Source organism: Phycodurus eques, chromosome 14 (genome assembly GCF_024500275.1).
Source record: "Phycodurus eques isolate BA_2022a chromosome 14, UOR_Pequ_1.1, whole genome shotgun sequence".
NCBI lineage: Eukaryota > Metazoa > Chordata > Actinopteri > Syngnathiformes > Syngnathidae > Phycodurus > Phycodurus eques.
Window position 1 is genome coordinate 13,075,564 of NC_084538.1, and position 13,909 is coordinate 13,089,472.

General features: G+C 43.6%; 1 protein-coding gene across 9 annotated transcripts in view; it reads right to left on the reverse strand.

Moving 5' to 3' along the window:
- Nucleotides 1-13,909, reverse strand: part of LOC133412675 (ryanodine receptor 3-like) — a 113,677-nt gene that overhangs the window by 42,468 nt on the left and 57,300 nt on the right. For all 9 annotated transcript variants that reach the window (XM_061696219.1, XM_061696218.1, XM_061696220.1 and 6 more), the window contains 7 exons: nt 13,640-13,742; nt 11,535-11,666; nt 3,676-3,949; nt 3,470-3,584; nt 1,639-1,771; nt 1,286-1,389; nt 60-195 (listed from right to left, as the gene is read on the reverse strand). In XM_061696219.1, coding sequence (XP_061552203.1) covers nt 60-195; nt 1,286-1,389; nt 1,639-1,771; nt 3,470-3,584; nt 3,676-3,949; nt 11,535-11,666; nt 13,640-13,742 — 997 coding nt within the window. The remainder of the gene's footprint in view (nt 1-59; nt 196-1,285; nt 1,390-1,638; nt 1,772-3,469; nt 3,585-3,675; nt 3,950-11,534; nt 11,667-13,639; nt 13,743-13,909) is intronic.

Sequence of the window (13,909 nt, forward strand, 5' to 3'; positions counted from 1 at the left end):
TCACATAACGTGGACTATTAATCACAAAGACAGAGTGGAAATGTCAACAGCAGTCATACCATTGACAAAGACGGCAAAGCGCAAGAAGGAGAGGTAACGTTCTCCCTCAATGGGGTTCCAGCCAATATCTGGATAACCTTTGGCCAGAAGCATCGGACAACTCTGGAGACCACAGCCTGCCAAGTAGGTCACCACCTGCGTGAAGAAAGAAAACATAACCTTACATACAGTATGCTTATGTATACTTCGAGTTCAACCAAATTCGTCCAAAACATTTTTTAATTAATTCATTTATTTTATTTTTTTAAATCTATCCTGCTCGGCTCCTTGGTCATGCAAAATGTAGCATCTGTATACCTTTTTATGGTGCAACTGTTTTTCTGTTCAACAGAGGAGTTTTATATACTCACTCTGTGGTTATTTAAATTGTGATGGATATTTAATGGAAAATGCAGCTGGACAGAGCAAGGTATGAGAGGGTACAGACAGAGAGATAAGGGAACAGAGAAAAAAAACAAGTCAACACAGAATGCTGGCTTATAACATTACAACATTGTTACATGGGATTTGGGTTCTATCTGGGACAGTAGTGTTACACCCTGCATGGGAGGGATACAATGAGTAGAAATAGGACAGGGCGGGATGAAACAGGGGTAATCAACCCAGCAGTGCAACTAGAGTGTGGTAGGAGTGGGTATGTAGTACCTAAATACTTGTAGAAACTGCAAGCACGAGGAGAGTCCAGGAAGTTCACAAAGTCATAAGGGTTGTGATTAGGGAGTGGCTCCGCACCAAGCAACTAAATCCCACGGGCGTGTGTCTACGGACAACATGCTAAGGAATGAACACCATCATGCAAGCGCATTAATCATCAAAAGTGTCCTGCAGTTGCTGTGCAAACACGGAGGACAGACATCCAAAAGGGTATGGCGGACGAGGCACCCACTCCAGGGCAGCCCGGTTAACAGGACACAACCCACGCCCCAGCAGGGCTCTCCCCCAGCCCCACCAAAGAACCCCGACCAGCTATCAGGAGAAGAACACAGGGACCCACCCACCCCCCAACACCCGCCACCCCCATCCAACGCCCAGACCGCCCTGCCACCACCACAACCGGGCAGAAAGGAGCTGCTCTCTGGGCTTAGTGTTTACCCACCTCCCACCCTATTAGTACTATGACCATTAGGTCCCCAACTGCCTATCATTGTCCCTGCACTGTGTAAGTATGGCCCTTGTGTGGTGTAGTGTATTAAAATCTTAAAGTGACATTTCCAAAGAGTTCTACCTTGTCCAGATCAGGTTCTTCCAGTGCGAGAGCCAGACCATTGTTGTCCATAACTGAGGAAGCTGCCACATCAAGAGGAGTGGAGCCCCTCATAGCCGGTGAAGCTGCAACACAAAATATACTGTACACTTCAGATTTAACCAAACTCTATTTTTCAATAGCATTTTCTGTAGGACATTTTTTTTCGTGTTGTGGGAGACGCCAAACACAGAATAGAAGGTTCAGATTTACTACATTTACTACTATAGATTTAATACATACAAAGTTACGTTTTGCAGTGCTTCTAAATTCAAATAGTAGTGCAGCTCAATGTGTAAATGTAGCATCTTAAACTTAATTCAAACTTCACCCACCTAGGCCAACACTGCTATTTTCAAGGAGGTAACTTAGGTGGTCAAACATTGCTTTCTGGTTCTGACGACTGATGCGGCAAAAGTAACACAGGAACCGACAACAGCTGGCCACCATCTTGGGGAAGGCTATTTCCTATAGGGTGACAAATACAACGTAGAGTCAAACTGCTTTCGAGCTGTGTGATGTTTTTTCCAAACAAGATTAATCAAGTTATCACCAGTTGTTGGTCAAACTAGTAACTAGTAGTAACTTGTAGACATCATGACAATTTGCGAATACCTTGTACATTTATAAACAGTAGTCATGTCTATTTGATTGCCACTGCAGTACAGTACATCCATTTCCAACACTGCTTATCCTCACTGGGGTCGCAGGTATGCTGGAGCCTTTCCCAGAGGCGAGAGGCAAGGTATACCCTGAACTGATTGCAAGCCAATCGCAGGGCACAAACAAACAATCATTCACACTCACATTCACACCTACGGGAAATTTAGAGTCTTAACCTACCATGCGTGTTTTTGGGATGTGGGAGGAAACCGTAGTACCCGGAGAAAACCCATGAAGGCACGGGGAGAACATGCAAACTCCACACAGGCGAGGCCGGATTTGAACCCAGGTCCTCAGAACTGTGATGCCGCAACAGTACAGTACAGTATTCAATAATATGTTTCTTGTTGTGAATGGTAAATGGACTGCACTTATAGCGCTTTATCTACACAGTGCCCAAAGAGCTTTACAAAGCCTCACATTCACCTGTTCACACACACATTCATACACTAATTGGCAGTTGCTGCCATGCAAGGCACTGCCAGGCCAACTGGGAGCAATTTCAGGTTCATTGTCTTGCCCAAGGACACTTTTGGCCATGCAGACAGTCGGAGCCGGGATTCGAACCAGCGACCATTTGGTCACTGGACGACACACTCTGCCAATTGAGCCACAGCCGCCCACGTGTTGTTGAAAGTGGTGAAGACCTGCACTGTTTAGCTTACCTGATCTAGCTACATGAGAGATAAATAGAGCTCCACACCACAGTACACTACATTTATAATAATATATAAATCATTACATTAATAGTGTTCTGTTTCAGCCACATTTGTGCACTCTTATTTTAATGAAGGCAATTTATGATACAACTCCAGTGTTAGTTCTTTGTGCATGTGTGCCTAATCATGTGGCAAGTGAATATAAATAACCACTCAACTACTAGTACTAATGGCTTCCATCCATCCATCCATTTTCTGAGCCGCTTCTCCTCACTAGGGTCGCGGGCGTGCTGGAGCCAATCCCAGCTGTCATCGGGCAGGAGGCGGGGTACACCCTGAACTGGTTGCCAGCCAATCGCAGGGCACACAGAAACAAACAACCATTTTCACTCACATTCACACCTACGGGCAATTTAGAGTCTCCAATTAATGCATGTTTTTGGGATGTGGGAGGAAACCGGAGTGCCCGGAGAAAACCCACGCAGGCACGGGGAGAACATGCAAACTCCACACAGGCGGGGCCGGGGATTGAACCCGGGTCCTCAGAACTGTGAGGTTGACGCTCTAACCAGTCGGCCACCGTGCCGCCACTAATGGCTTCATTCCTTGCATATATTTAATCATAATGAACAGCGAAGAGACTAGACAACTTCAAGTCACTGGCAAGGTAAATTGTGCCCTTTGCCACCTTCAAGAGAGAGCTCACCGCATTGCTCAGAGCTCACAAAGAAATGAAAACACTGAAAGAGTACAGAGATAGTCTAAAGCAAGCATCATTATTTCTATGGCAGTCATGCAGTGAAATCTGTGTGGGCCCTTTTAATAGGCAAATAAGCTGTCAAACCTGGGATTTGTCCCCTCCGAGCACATTGACCATGACCTCCATGACAGTCTCATGCATGCCCAGTATTCTCATTAGATTGGGGTGCTGATAGAACACCTTATTGTTCATGATGTCACTGGAAGGGAAAAAAGAGCACTGGTATAAAGTGTGTATCCACGACTATATTAGAGGTAAAAGCTGATCCACCTGGGAAACGTTTCACCCACCCAAGTCCATCAATCATGAGCTTTTCTTCCTCTTTCCCCATCCGAACAGAAAGTAGCGATCTGATCTGGCCCAGAGAAGCCAAGAGTTTGATGGTATCCTGGACCGAGGCGGCGCTGATGGTGTAAGTCTTCCTCATGGCCCTGAGCAGCTCACCGATGCTGTCATACTGCCTCCTCAGTAGGCTGAACATCTTCCGCACCAGTTCCGGATCTTGGATATGACACTCCTGGGCCCAGCTGATCATGGTCTGCGAGATCAACTCCTTCAGGTTGGCTGCAAGAAAAGTTATATGGCATATTTCATGTGTCTAACAAAATGTTAGTTTACATTTTATGGGCAAAGGTATAGGGACATCCATCCATCCATTTTCTTCCGCTTATCCGAGGTCGAGTCGTGGGGGCAGTACCTTTAGCCCAGACTTCCCTCTCCCCAGCCACTTCATCCAGCTCTTCCGGGGGCATCCCGAGGCGTTCCCAGGCCAGCAGGGAGTCATAGTCTCTCCAGCGTGTTCTGGGTTGTCCCTGGGGTCTTCTCCGAGTGGGACGTGCCCGGAACACCTCACCAGGGATGCAGCCAGGAGGCATCCTAATCAGATGCCCGAGCCACCTCATCTGGCTCCTCTTAATGTGGAGGAGCACCGGCTGTACCCTGAGCCCCTCTCGGATGACAGAGCTTCTCACCCTATCTCTAAATGAGAGCCAGGACACCATGTGGAAGAAACTCATTTCGGCCGCTTGTATCCGGGATCTTGTTCTTTCGCTCATGACCCACAGCTCGTAACCATAGGTGAGGGTAGGAACGTAGATCGACCAGTAAATTGAGCGCTTCGCCTTTCGGCTTAGCTCTTACTGCACCACAACGGACCAATACAAAGTCCGCATCACTGCAGGCACTGCATCAATACGCCTGTCAATCTCCCATTCCATTCTTCCCTGACTCGTGAACAAGACCCCAAGATACTTGAATTCCTCCACTTGGGGCAGGATCTCCTCCCCGACCCAGTGAGGGCACTCCACCCTTTTCCGACTGAGGACCATGGTCTCAGATTTGGAAGTGATGAGTTTCACAGCTGTGAACCGCTCCAGTGAAAGTTGGAGATCACGGCTTGATGAAGCCAACAAAACCACATCATTTGTAAAAAGCAGAGATGCAATACATTGCAATACAATGCAATGTCATCAAACCGGACCCCCTCTACGCCAGAAATTCTGTCCATAAAAATTATGAACAGAATCGGTGACAAAGGGACAGCCTTGGCGGAGTCCAACCCTCACTGGAAACGAGTCCAATTTACTGCCGGCAATGCGGACCGTACAGCCCGTATCAGTGGGTTCGGCACCCCACACTCCTGAAGTACCCCCCACAGAACTCCCCGAGGGACACGGTCGAACACCTTCTCCAAGTCCACAAAACACATGTAGACTGGTTGGGTGAACTCCCATGCACCCTCGAGGACCCTGCCGAGGATGTGGAGCTGGTCCACTGTTCCGCGGCCAGGAAAAAAAACACACTGCTCCTCCTGAATCTGATATTCGACTTCCCGATGGACCCTCCTCTGCAGCACCCCTGAATAGACCTTACCAGGGAAGGCTGAGGAGCATGATCCCTCGGTAGTTGGAACACACCCTCCGGTCCCCATTCTTAAAAAGGGGTAACACCACCACAGTCTGCCAATCCAGAGGCACTGTCCGCGATGTCCACGTGATGTTGCAGAGGCGTGTCAACCAGGACAGTCCCACAACACCCAGAGCCTTTAGGAACTCGGGGCGGATCTTTTCCACCCCGAGGGCCTTGCCACCGAGGAGCTTTTTAACCACCTCGGTGACCTCAACCCCAGAGATAGGTGTGCCTGACTCAGAGAACCCAGATTCTGCTTTCTCATGGGAAGGCATGTCTGTGGAATTAAGGAGGTCTTCAAAGTATTCTCTCCCACCTACTCACAACGCCTTGAGTCAGCACCCCATCCCCACGAAACAGTGTTGATGGTGCACTGCTTCGCCCTCCTGAGACACTGGTTGGTCGACCTCCAGATGGTCCTGAGACACTGGATGGTAGACCACAAAGTCAATCATTGAACTGTGGCCTAGGGTGTCCTGGTGACAAGTGCACGTGTGGAAACCCTTGTCCTTGAACATGGTGTCCGTTATGGACAATCCGTGATGAGCACAGAAGTCCAATAACAGAACACCGCTCGGGTTCTGATCAGGGGGGGTGGGCATTCCTCCCAATCACACCCTTCCAGGTCTCACTGTAGATGCCCACGAGAGCGTGTAATTCTCCCAGCAGAACAATGAAGTCCCAGCGGGAGCACTCTCCAGCAAACCCACGTTACCCTTTCGGGCTGTGCCCGGTCGGGACCCATGGGTGCAGGCCCAGCTACCAGGCGCTCACATTCGAGCCCCACCTCCAGTCCTGGCTCCAGAGGGGGGCCCCAGTGACCCGCAAGGGAAAACTAAGTCCAGTGTTTGTTGTCATCATAAGGGGTCTTTGAGCCGTGCTTTGTCTGGTCCCTCACCTAGGACCTGTTTGTCATGCGTGACCCTGCTAGGGACATAAAGCCCCAGACAATTTAGCTCCTACACACAAACCCCTCCACCACGATAAGGTGACGGCTCAAGGGATATAGGGACATATAGGGACATCTGGGCATGAATAATTAGAACGGCAAACTAAATTTTTCTTTTAAATCCACTGACACTGACATCGAAGACTATGGCCCGAAGAATCCGCCCAAACTGGGCCTTTGTAAAACCCACCAAAAGAAGAGCCTCCAAACCTGAGCCTGAAGACAAACAGGAGGCAGAATGTGTAGGTCCCCTACGTGACTGGTTTGTCAAAGTAACTCAGAAGGATTTTTTGCCCCATTAGTGAAAATAATACTTTGCGTGGTTTTCCAGCACTGCTTAACCCTCTCGGGTACAAGGTTCATCAGAGCTTCACAGGATGCCAAGAAGAAAATCACCGAAAAAGAGTCTTAAAAGTTATAGGAAACTACTGCATTTTACTTCAGCTGAGTATCTCACACTTCTCCAGCCTACGCTATTAAAAGAGGGGCAATTTCAACATTGTCAGCGATACTGTATTTTCTCTACTCTGTGACAAAGAAACCCCAAACAACATTTGCAGTAAGCAGAGGAGGACAAGTTGCATACGGTGCAATATTTTGCCTCTGGAATTAGATACATTTTCTAGAACACAGTAAAGGTAGTTTTTCATGTCGTCATGTTGTTCTGTGACGGACAGAATTTTACACTTTTTTTTTTGGCTGACTAAACAGTGAGATATTTACTCAGAGGCATAAAAAAAATTATAATTAGGTGATCTATTTTAAAACTCATGTGACAGTTTGCCTTTTTTTTTTTTTTTTTTTTTTTTTTTTGGGGGATTTCCCAAACTGTATTTGAGTTGGCTTTCAATCGGTTGTACATGTTACTGTATTTTTGTGGCTCTGGTGTGAAGGATCACCTTGGAGTTTTGTGGATGTTAGAGATGAAGCAGTAGCTTTGTCAGAAAGATAAATAGTGGCATTTCTTCCTTTTGGCAAAAAAAAGCTTCACAACACCAGATTCTCATTCTTTTACACTATTGTCCACACACTAGTCACTATCCCTGCAGATACACAGATCTGACTATACATTTACATTGAAGGAGCTCAGTTCTTTCCCCTTCCCCCTCCATTGCAAGTGATCATAATTAATCCTGATTCCTAACCATCCAACAACAACAAAAAAGACATAAAGTCGAATTTGAATTAAACAATACACATAAAATAGTAGCTTGCAATTGTTATATTAGCATCTACATTTCGGAACTGGACACGATTTGTCCCTGTTTATTGGGATTTCCAAGTGTAAAATATTGAATTACTTTGAGTTGGGTTACTCTGGGTACCAATCAAGAGATATGGGGCCAACTAATATTATTACATTATTGAAATGACCTGTATCTGACCCAAAGTCAACCATTGAGAAACTGACGAAGTAGCCGAGAAACGGATTACAACAAATCTGTAAGAAGACTTAAATAATGGCCATGCAACTGTGCATCCAATGGAGTTCGGATTTAGTAAATTCCATTCAACAGACATCTACCTGATATTTCCGAGAGAACATTAAGAGTTTGTTGGATTGTTGGTTGGATTTCTTGATTTAAAGTGTGCTTTTGAAGCCATTAAGTCATGTTGTGTTTATTGCTAAAATAACTAATTTCAACTTCTCAAATCATGCCCTATGCTTGATGAAATCATACCTGTCAGACAAAAAAACAGGCAGTTCAAATTGGTGATTCACTGTCTTCATACCTTACTTGTTCTGCTGGCGTACCACAGGGGTCAATACTGGGTCCTGTCAGTCTTTTTCAATAACTTACCAAATGTCTGAAGAAATACAAAAATTCAACTACTATATATGCTGATGACACTATATTATACTGTCGTGCCAATTTAAAACAAGAAGCAGCCACAAGAAGGAGACATGGTTATCCCATTGGTTTCAATCAAGGAGTAAACATTTTAATAAATAAATTTTAAAAAAAAGCAGTTTGTACGTTTTTCTCCCAACAACGAGCAGAGGGACAGCAATCAAGAGTCTTGGTGGGTGGAGAGAGAGTTGAACACTTTGGTAGTGGTTGAACACTATAATTACCCTGGGGAAATCTTTGATTCCAACCTCAATTTTAAGCAATTCAAAAATAAATAATAATAATAAATAATAAATAAATAAAGTAAATAATGGGACCTTACTTCAGGGTTAGGGTTAAGACCTATATGCATTCAACATTTACTCACAGTTCCTACTGTTATACAACATGGTCACATACATCAGAGAGTGCTATAAAACCAATCAAGTCTCCCTTCATAAAAACTCTCAAAATACTAGGCAAAAAAACTATACATTACCATTGCAGTAATATTGTTAATAAGTACAAGAGCTTGGACTGTGGTAGCTACCAGTTGCTTTTTGATGTCTGCCTCATCTATAAAGTTCTGATTGGGCTAGCCCCTCCACCATGACAGGACTTCATACAGAAAAAGAAATCTAGAGTAAACACCAGAGCAATGATTACAGGAGAATACAATGCCGCAGGACTAAACAACCAAAAGAATAGGGTCACGGAACCCACTGCCAAGTCATGTTAGAGACTGTGATAATTACACCACCTGCAAACAGACCCTCAAACAGTGGTTAAAGCAAACCAGGCCTGCTCTCATGTGTAAACCTTTCTTCTTTTCTGTTATATGTATGAATTTTAAACTTTTATGTGAACCGTGACCTATTTTTTATGTAATATTTATATGTCCATTTGTCATGGTGTATTGTCTTTGTACTGTATGTGTTTTATGATATCCACTTTAGGACACGGATGAAATTTATCCTCTGTGCTAACTCCACAATAATTACATGGATGCTTTTTTGCTGATATGTTGATTAATGTGCATTGTTCTGATCAAATAAACAAAATACAACGAACAATAAGGGTAGACTTATGGTGAGCACGTCTGCCTCACAGTTATGACGTTCAGGGTTCCACTCTTGGCTCAGCGACCAGTCGGGTTGTACCCTGCCTCTGACCCAATGTCAGCTCACCCACAACCATAATGAGGGCAATCGCTATTTTGGATGGATGGATGGATGGATGGGTTACACACAATTTACTCTGCAGAATAAAGAAAAAGAAAACACTCCCACTAGAAAACTGACAAACAGAAAAGCTTACAAACACACATTTACAACTGATGGTAAACTTGTTTGCAAGAGAATTCAAGAAAAACAGCCTTGCTGCAGTGATTCAATTCCATCCGTCCATCCATTTTCTACCGCTTATTTGAGGTCGGGTCACGGGGACAGTAGCTTTAGCAGGGACGCCCAGAGTTTCCGCTCCCCAGCCACTTCATCCAGCTCTTCCGGTGGGATCCCGAGGCGTTACCAGGCCAGCCGAGAGACATAGTCTCTCCAGCGTGTCCTGGGTCATCCCTGGTGTCTCCTTCCGTTGGGACGTGCCCGGAACACCTCACCAGGGAGGGGTCCGGGAGGCATCTGAATCAGATGCCCCAGCCACCTCATCTGGCTCCTCTCAATTTGGAGGAGCAGCGGCTCTACTCTGAGCCCCTCCCGGATGACCAAGCTTCTCACCCTATCTCTAAGGGAGAGCCCGGATACCCTGCAGAGGAAACTCATTTCGGCCGCTTGTATCCGGGATCTCATTTTTTCGGTCACAACCCACAGCTCATGACCATAGGTGAGGGTAGGAACGTAGATCGACCGGTAAATCGAGAGCTTCGCTTTTCGGCTTAGCTCCTTCTTTACCACAACGGACCAATACATAGTCCGCATCACTGCAGACGCTGCACTGATCCGCCTGTCGATCTCCCGTTCCATTCTTCCCTCACTCGTGAACAAGACCCCAAGATACTTGAACTCTTCCACTTGGGTCAGGATCTCATCCCCGACCTGGAGAGGGCACAACACCCTTTTCTGACTGAGGACCATGGTCTCAGATTTGGATGTGCTGATTCTCATACCAGCCGCTTCACACTCATTCAATTCTTCATCAGTTATTCTGCTGCGCTTCACTCAGTTTCTGGAGCCACCAGTTGTTGCTGAAGTAGACATTTCTGAAGTGCAGCTGCCACAGAAACTAGTACTCTGATCAATCAGCCATTATGTAAGACCCCTCACAGTCTTTTATGAACAAATGTCCACTCCTCCACTTCAATCATCCCTTACACCTTCAGTATATTGGCAGTCCACATTTTGTTGCAGGATGAGCAATATAGCTAATAGATTATGTGAACTGTTTCTTGATAAATTATGTTTAGTGTTTCCAGATAACATGCAGTTCCATACATTTTTTCTTTGAGATAAAGGCTTTGCAAAAGATTTTGCCACTACAATGGCATACAGTATCTAGAAATGGGAAGTTATTTACGATTTGATAAATGATGCCAAATATCTGTCATGATGATTACGAGCTAAATGGTAAAATACACATTTCACCAGTTATGTAATCATTTAAAATGAGCTTCTTAATAGGAGGTCATATAAGTTCCATTTAAGATGGAAAATGACTGCCTGTTTGTTCTGGATTTGGATTATGTTTCTCCAGAAACTGAGCATGCTGTGATGGTGCTACAACACCGCATTTGGTGTACCACTATCACAGCATGTCTATTGGTTTAATCAGGTGAAAGATTAGATTTGATCACAAGTGTTTTGTTTTTATTCCCCCCAACAAAATGTTGAATGATGCTCTTCACTCTGGAGCCACCATTAGCACAATGGAATTGAAAAGAAATTGAAAAAGGAAATCACTGCTACCCACGCGAGTCAGCTCACAGGGCACCTTTTCACACTTAAAGCTAACATTTTTTTTAAGCATTATTACTTTGTGGTTGCGTTTTTACTATGCTATATCGCTTTTTGAAGCCCTTATACCCCCTTGCTGAAAGTAATTTTGTGAGACTAATAACGATTTTTGTTGTCCATCACGTTGTCCATGCAGAAATTCTACTTTTTTCAACTATTACCTTTTCATCAAATGCTCAGTATTTTTATCTTAAAATTTTAGTAGCTTAGCCATATAATTAATGGTTTTCTTTCTGGATGCAGAGGTTTTCTCCCAGCTGATGAAATATATGATCTTCTTTTGCCATTGATTGGAGTGTGGTTGTATTAAATGTTGTCTAAAAGAATCATTGGTACAAGCACTGATTTACTCCACAAGTGGCGTGCCAAATAGTATCATTAGGGTATTGCATTATGTCAGCAGTTAATTGGCAACACCAGCGAGTCTTCCAGATAATCAGAAAAGAAATATACTGTATATACTTCAAAACCCCTATGAATGAATATATTCTCACATGGTGCAGCTTGTTCCTTTTCCAACGGTTGTTCAGTTATATGAGCTTGTACTTTGATTTTGTTCACTAGTGTGAGAAGGCGGCCTTTAATAGATGTATCTTGCTCATCCTCGTCTTCCTCCATCGGAATTCCTACAAAACAAATAGACACAGGATAAACATAATGTGAAATGCCTATATGGCAGTATCTCAGGTCAAGATAAACCTCATATGTGGGTTATACAGGGCATATGTATGATGTGTGTTGCTGGAGGACCAGTATCTCATGTCTGTGGATAATTCCAAGTGAATTGCTTCTCTTCATGGAGGGAGCCATGACAGATTGGTGTTGTATAGCTGGACTAAAGCTGCCATTAGATTGGTTGTACCACACAGTTCCTGGGAGTTCAAATATTTAGCAATACGCTTGCACATTGGAGAGGCACTGAACTCGACCTCCTCTGCTGAGATGCAAAAAGACCAAGTAAGTCAGACAAAAGTAAATACTACCACTGATGATACATCCTGGCTAAATGCAATAGTGAGTGTCACAATTTCAGCATAGGATTGTTGTTGTTGTTTTTTAATAAAAACTTCATTGAAACCACTCTTAGTTATGTTGAATGCCGAGAGGAATCACAGATGCTACTTTTTGGTATGATACATTTTAGCTTCTAGACGTTTCAGCTTGTTTTAAGGTCACATACAATATTTGCTCCAGAAGCAGCAAAGGATATTTATTTAATTAATTGCAGCTGGTATCACATATTTATTTGAAGAAGATGATTACGGATTCTTAAATAAAATAATGTAAAAATTACAATATAATATGATTTGAATAAATATTATACATAATAATGAATAAACAATCATATGCTGTGATCATTAACCTGTATCATAAAATAAATTCTGTAGTACCCCACCTCCCCTCGCAGTGTGGCCTTTTCATGCCAAACTTTATATTTTTAAATCTGTGTGTAAATCTATTTATTCAAGTCACTAACAGTGAGATGAAGAGAACATGCTTGTATTTTCTGGCAACGCAAGCACGTTTTGGTACAAGAGAAGGATTAGTGCAGTGTTTCCCAACCTTTAAAACAACAACAGAATATAACAAGCTATTTTCTCGTCTTCTCAGTACAAGCACGATGTAAGTTATTAACTTAAAGTGTGACTCTACAGTATTTTGTTTGCAGACTTTTGTTTTTTCGTGCCAAGCTAATAAAAATGGATATTGTCCATCCAGCCATCCATTTCCTGAGCCAGTTATCCTCACAAGGGTCGCGGGAGGAGCAATGTACACCCTGAACTTGTTGCCATCCAATCGCAGGGCACATAGAAACAAACAACCATTCACACCTCCGGGCAATTTAAAGTCTCCAATCAACCTACCATGCATGTTTTTGGGATGTGGGAGGAAACCGGAGTGCCCGGAGAAAACCCATGCAGGCACAGGGAAAAAATGCAAACTCCACGCAGGCGGGGCCGGGGATTAAACCCTGATCCTCAGAACTGTGAGGCAGACGCTCTAACCAGTCGCCCACCGTGTCGTTCAAAATGGATATTGTATATAATTAACATTTTTAAAATAAGAATTTTTACTTTGTATTTTAATCTATTTGTGATTTGTTGTTTTTGTTTTTTTTATACTCATTGTTGTCCCTCAAGTGGAAATTTAACTCACACTCCGATGTATACTTTGTGTTACACACCACGTGTAAAACCAGATCACGCACATGCAGGTATGCAAGTAGAGATTCAGAGTAAAAGAGGTGCCCAAAGAGTGCTGCGCCACTTGAGCTGAGTTGGTGAGGACGATGGCTTGCTCAAGGGCATTTCGACAGTTGGCAGCAAGCAGACTAGCATCTCTCAACAACTTAGCTGACTTTTTCTTTTACTAGCTGATATTTTTGGCCGTAGCTGGATTCAAACCTACATCCTCCAACTCTGAGGTCCAAGCCCCTTACAGGCTGAGCAAGCACCAAGTTGAAACAGCACTTTTACCAGAACCTTTTTTTACCCAAGTACTGTGTCTGCAGTAGAGTGTAAGTACTTTTGCCATCTCTGGTAGAGCATCATTCAGAACATTATGAAGGAATGATAAATTCTAGTTATCTCCATCTCACCACAGTGTAGCTGCAGCTGATTGTGAAAATCATAAAGCTCCCCCTGGATATCTGAAGGACATGGACAGTCGTCGCCAGTGCTGAAGGTCAGCAGCATGTTGATCTAAAATATGCAGACAAAATAAAAAAAAAATTAAATATTTATTCACTAATAATATTATTATCTATTATTAATAAATAATAATATTTATTATTTATAATATTAATTGTTCTCAAGACTGAGTGCAGAATGATTTATGCTCAAATAAAATAAAAACACAATTTTAAAAA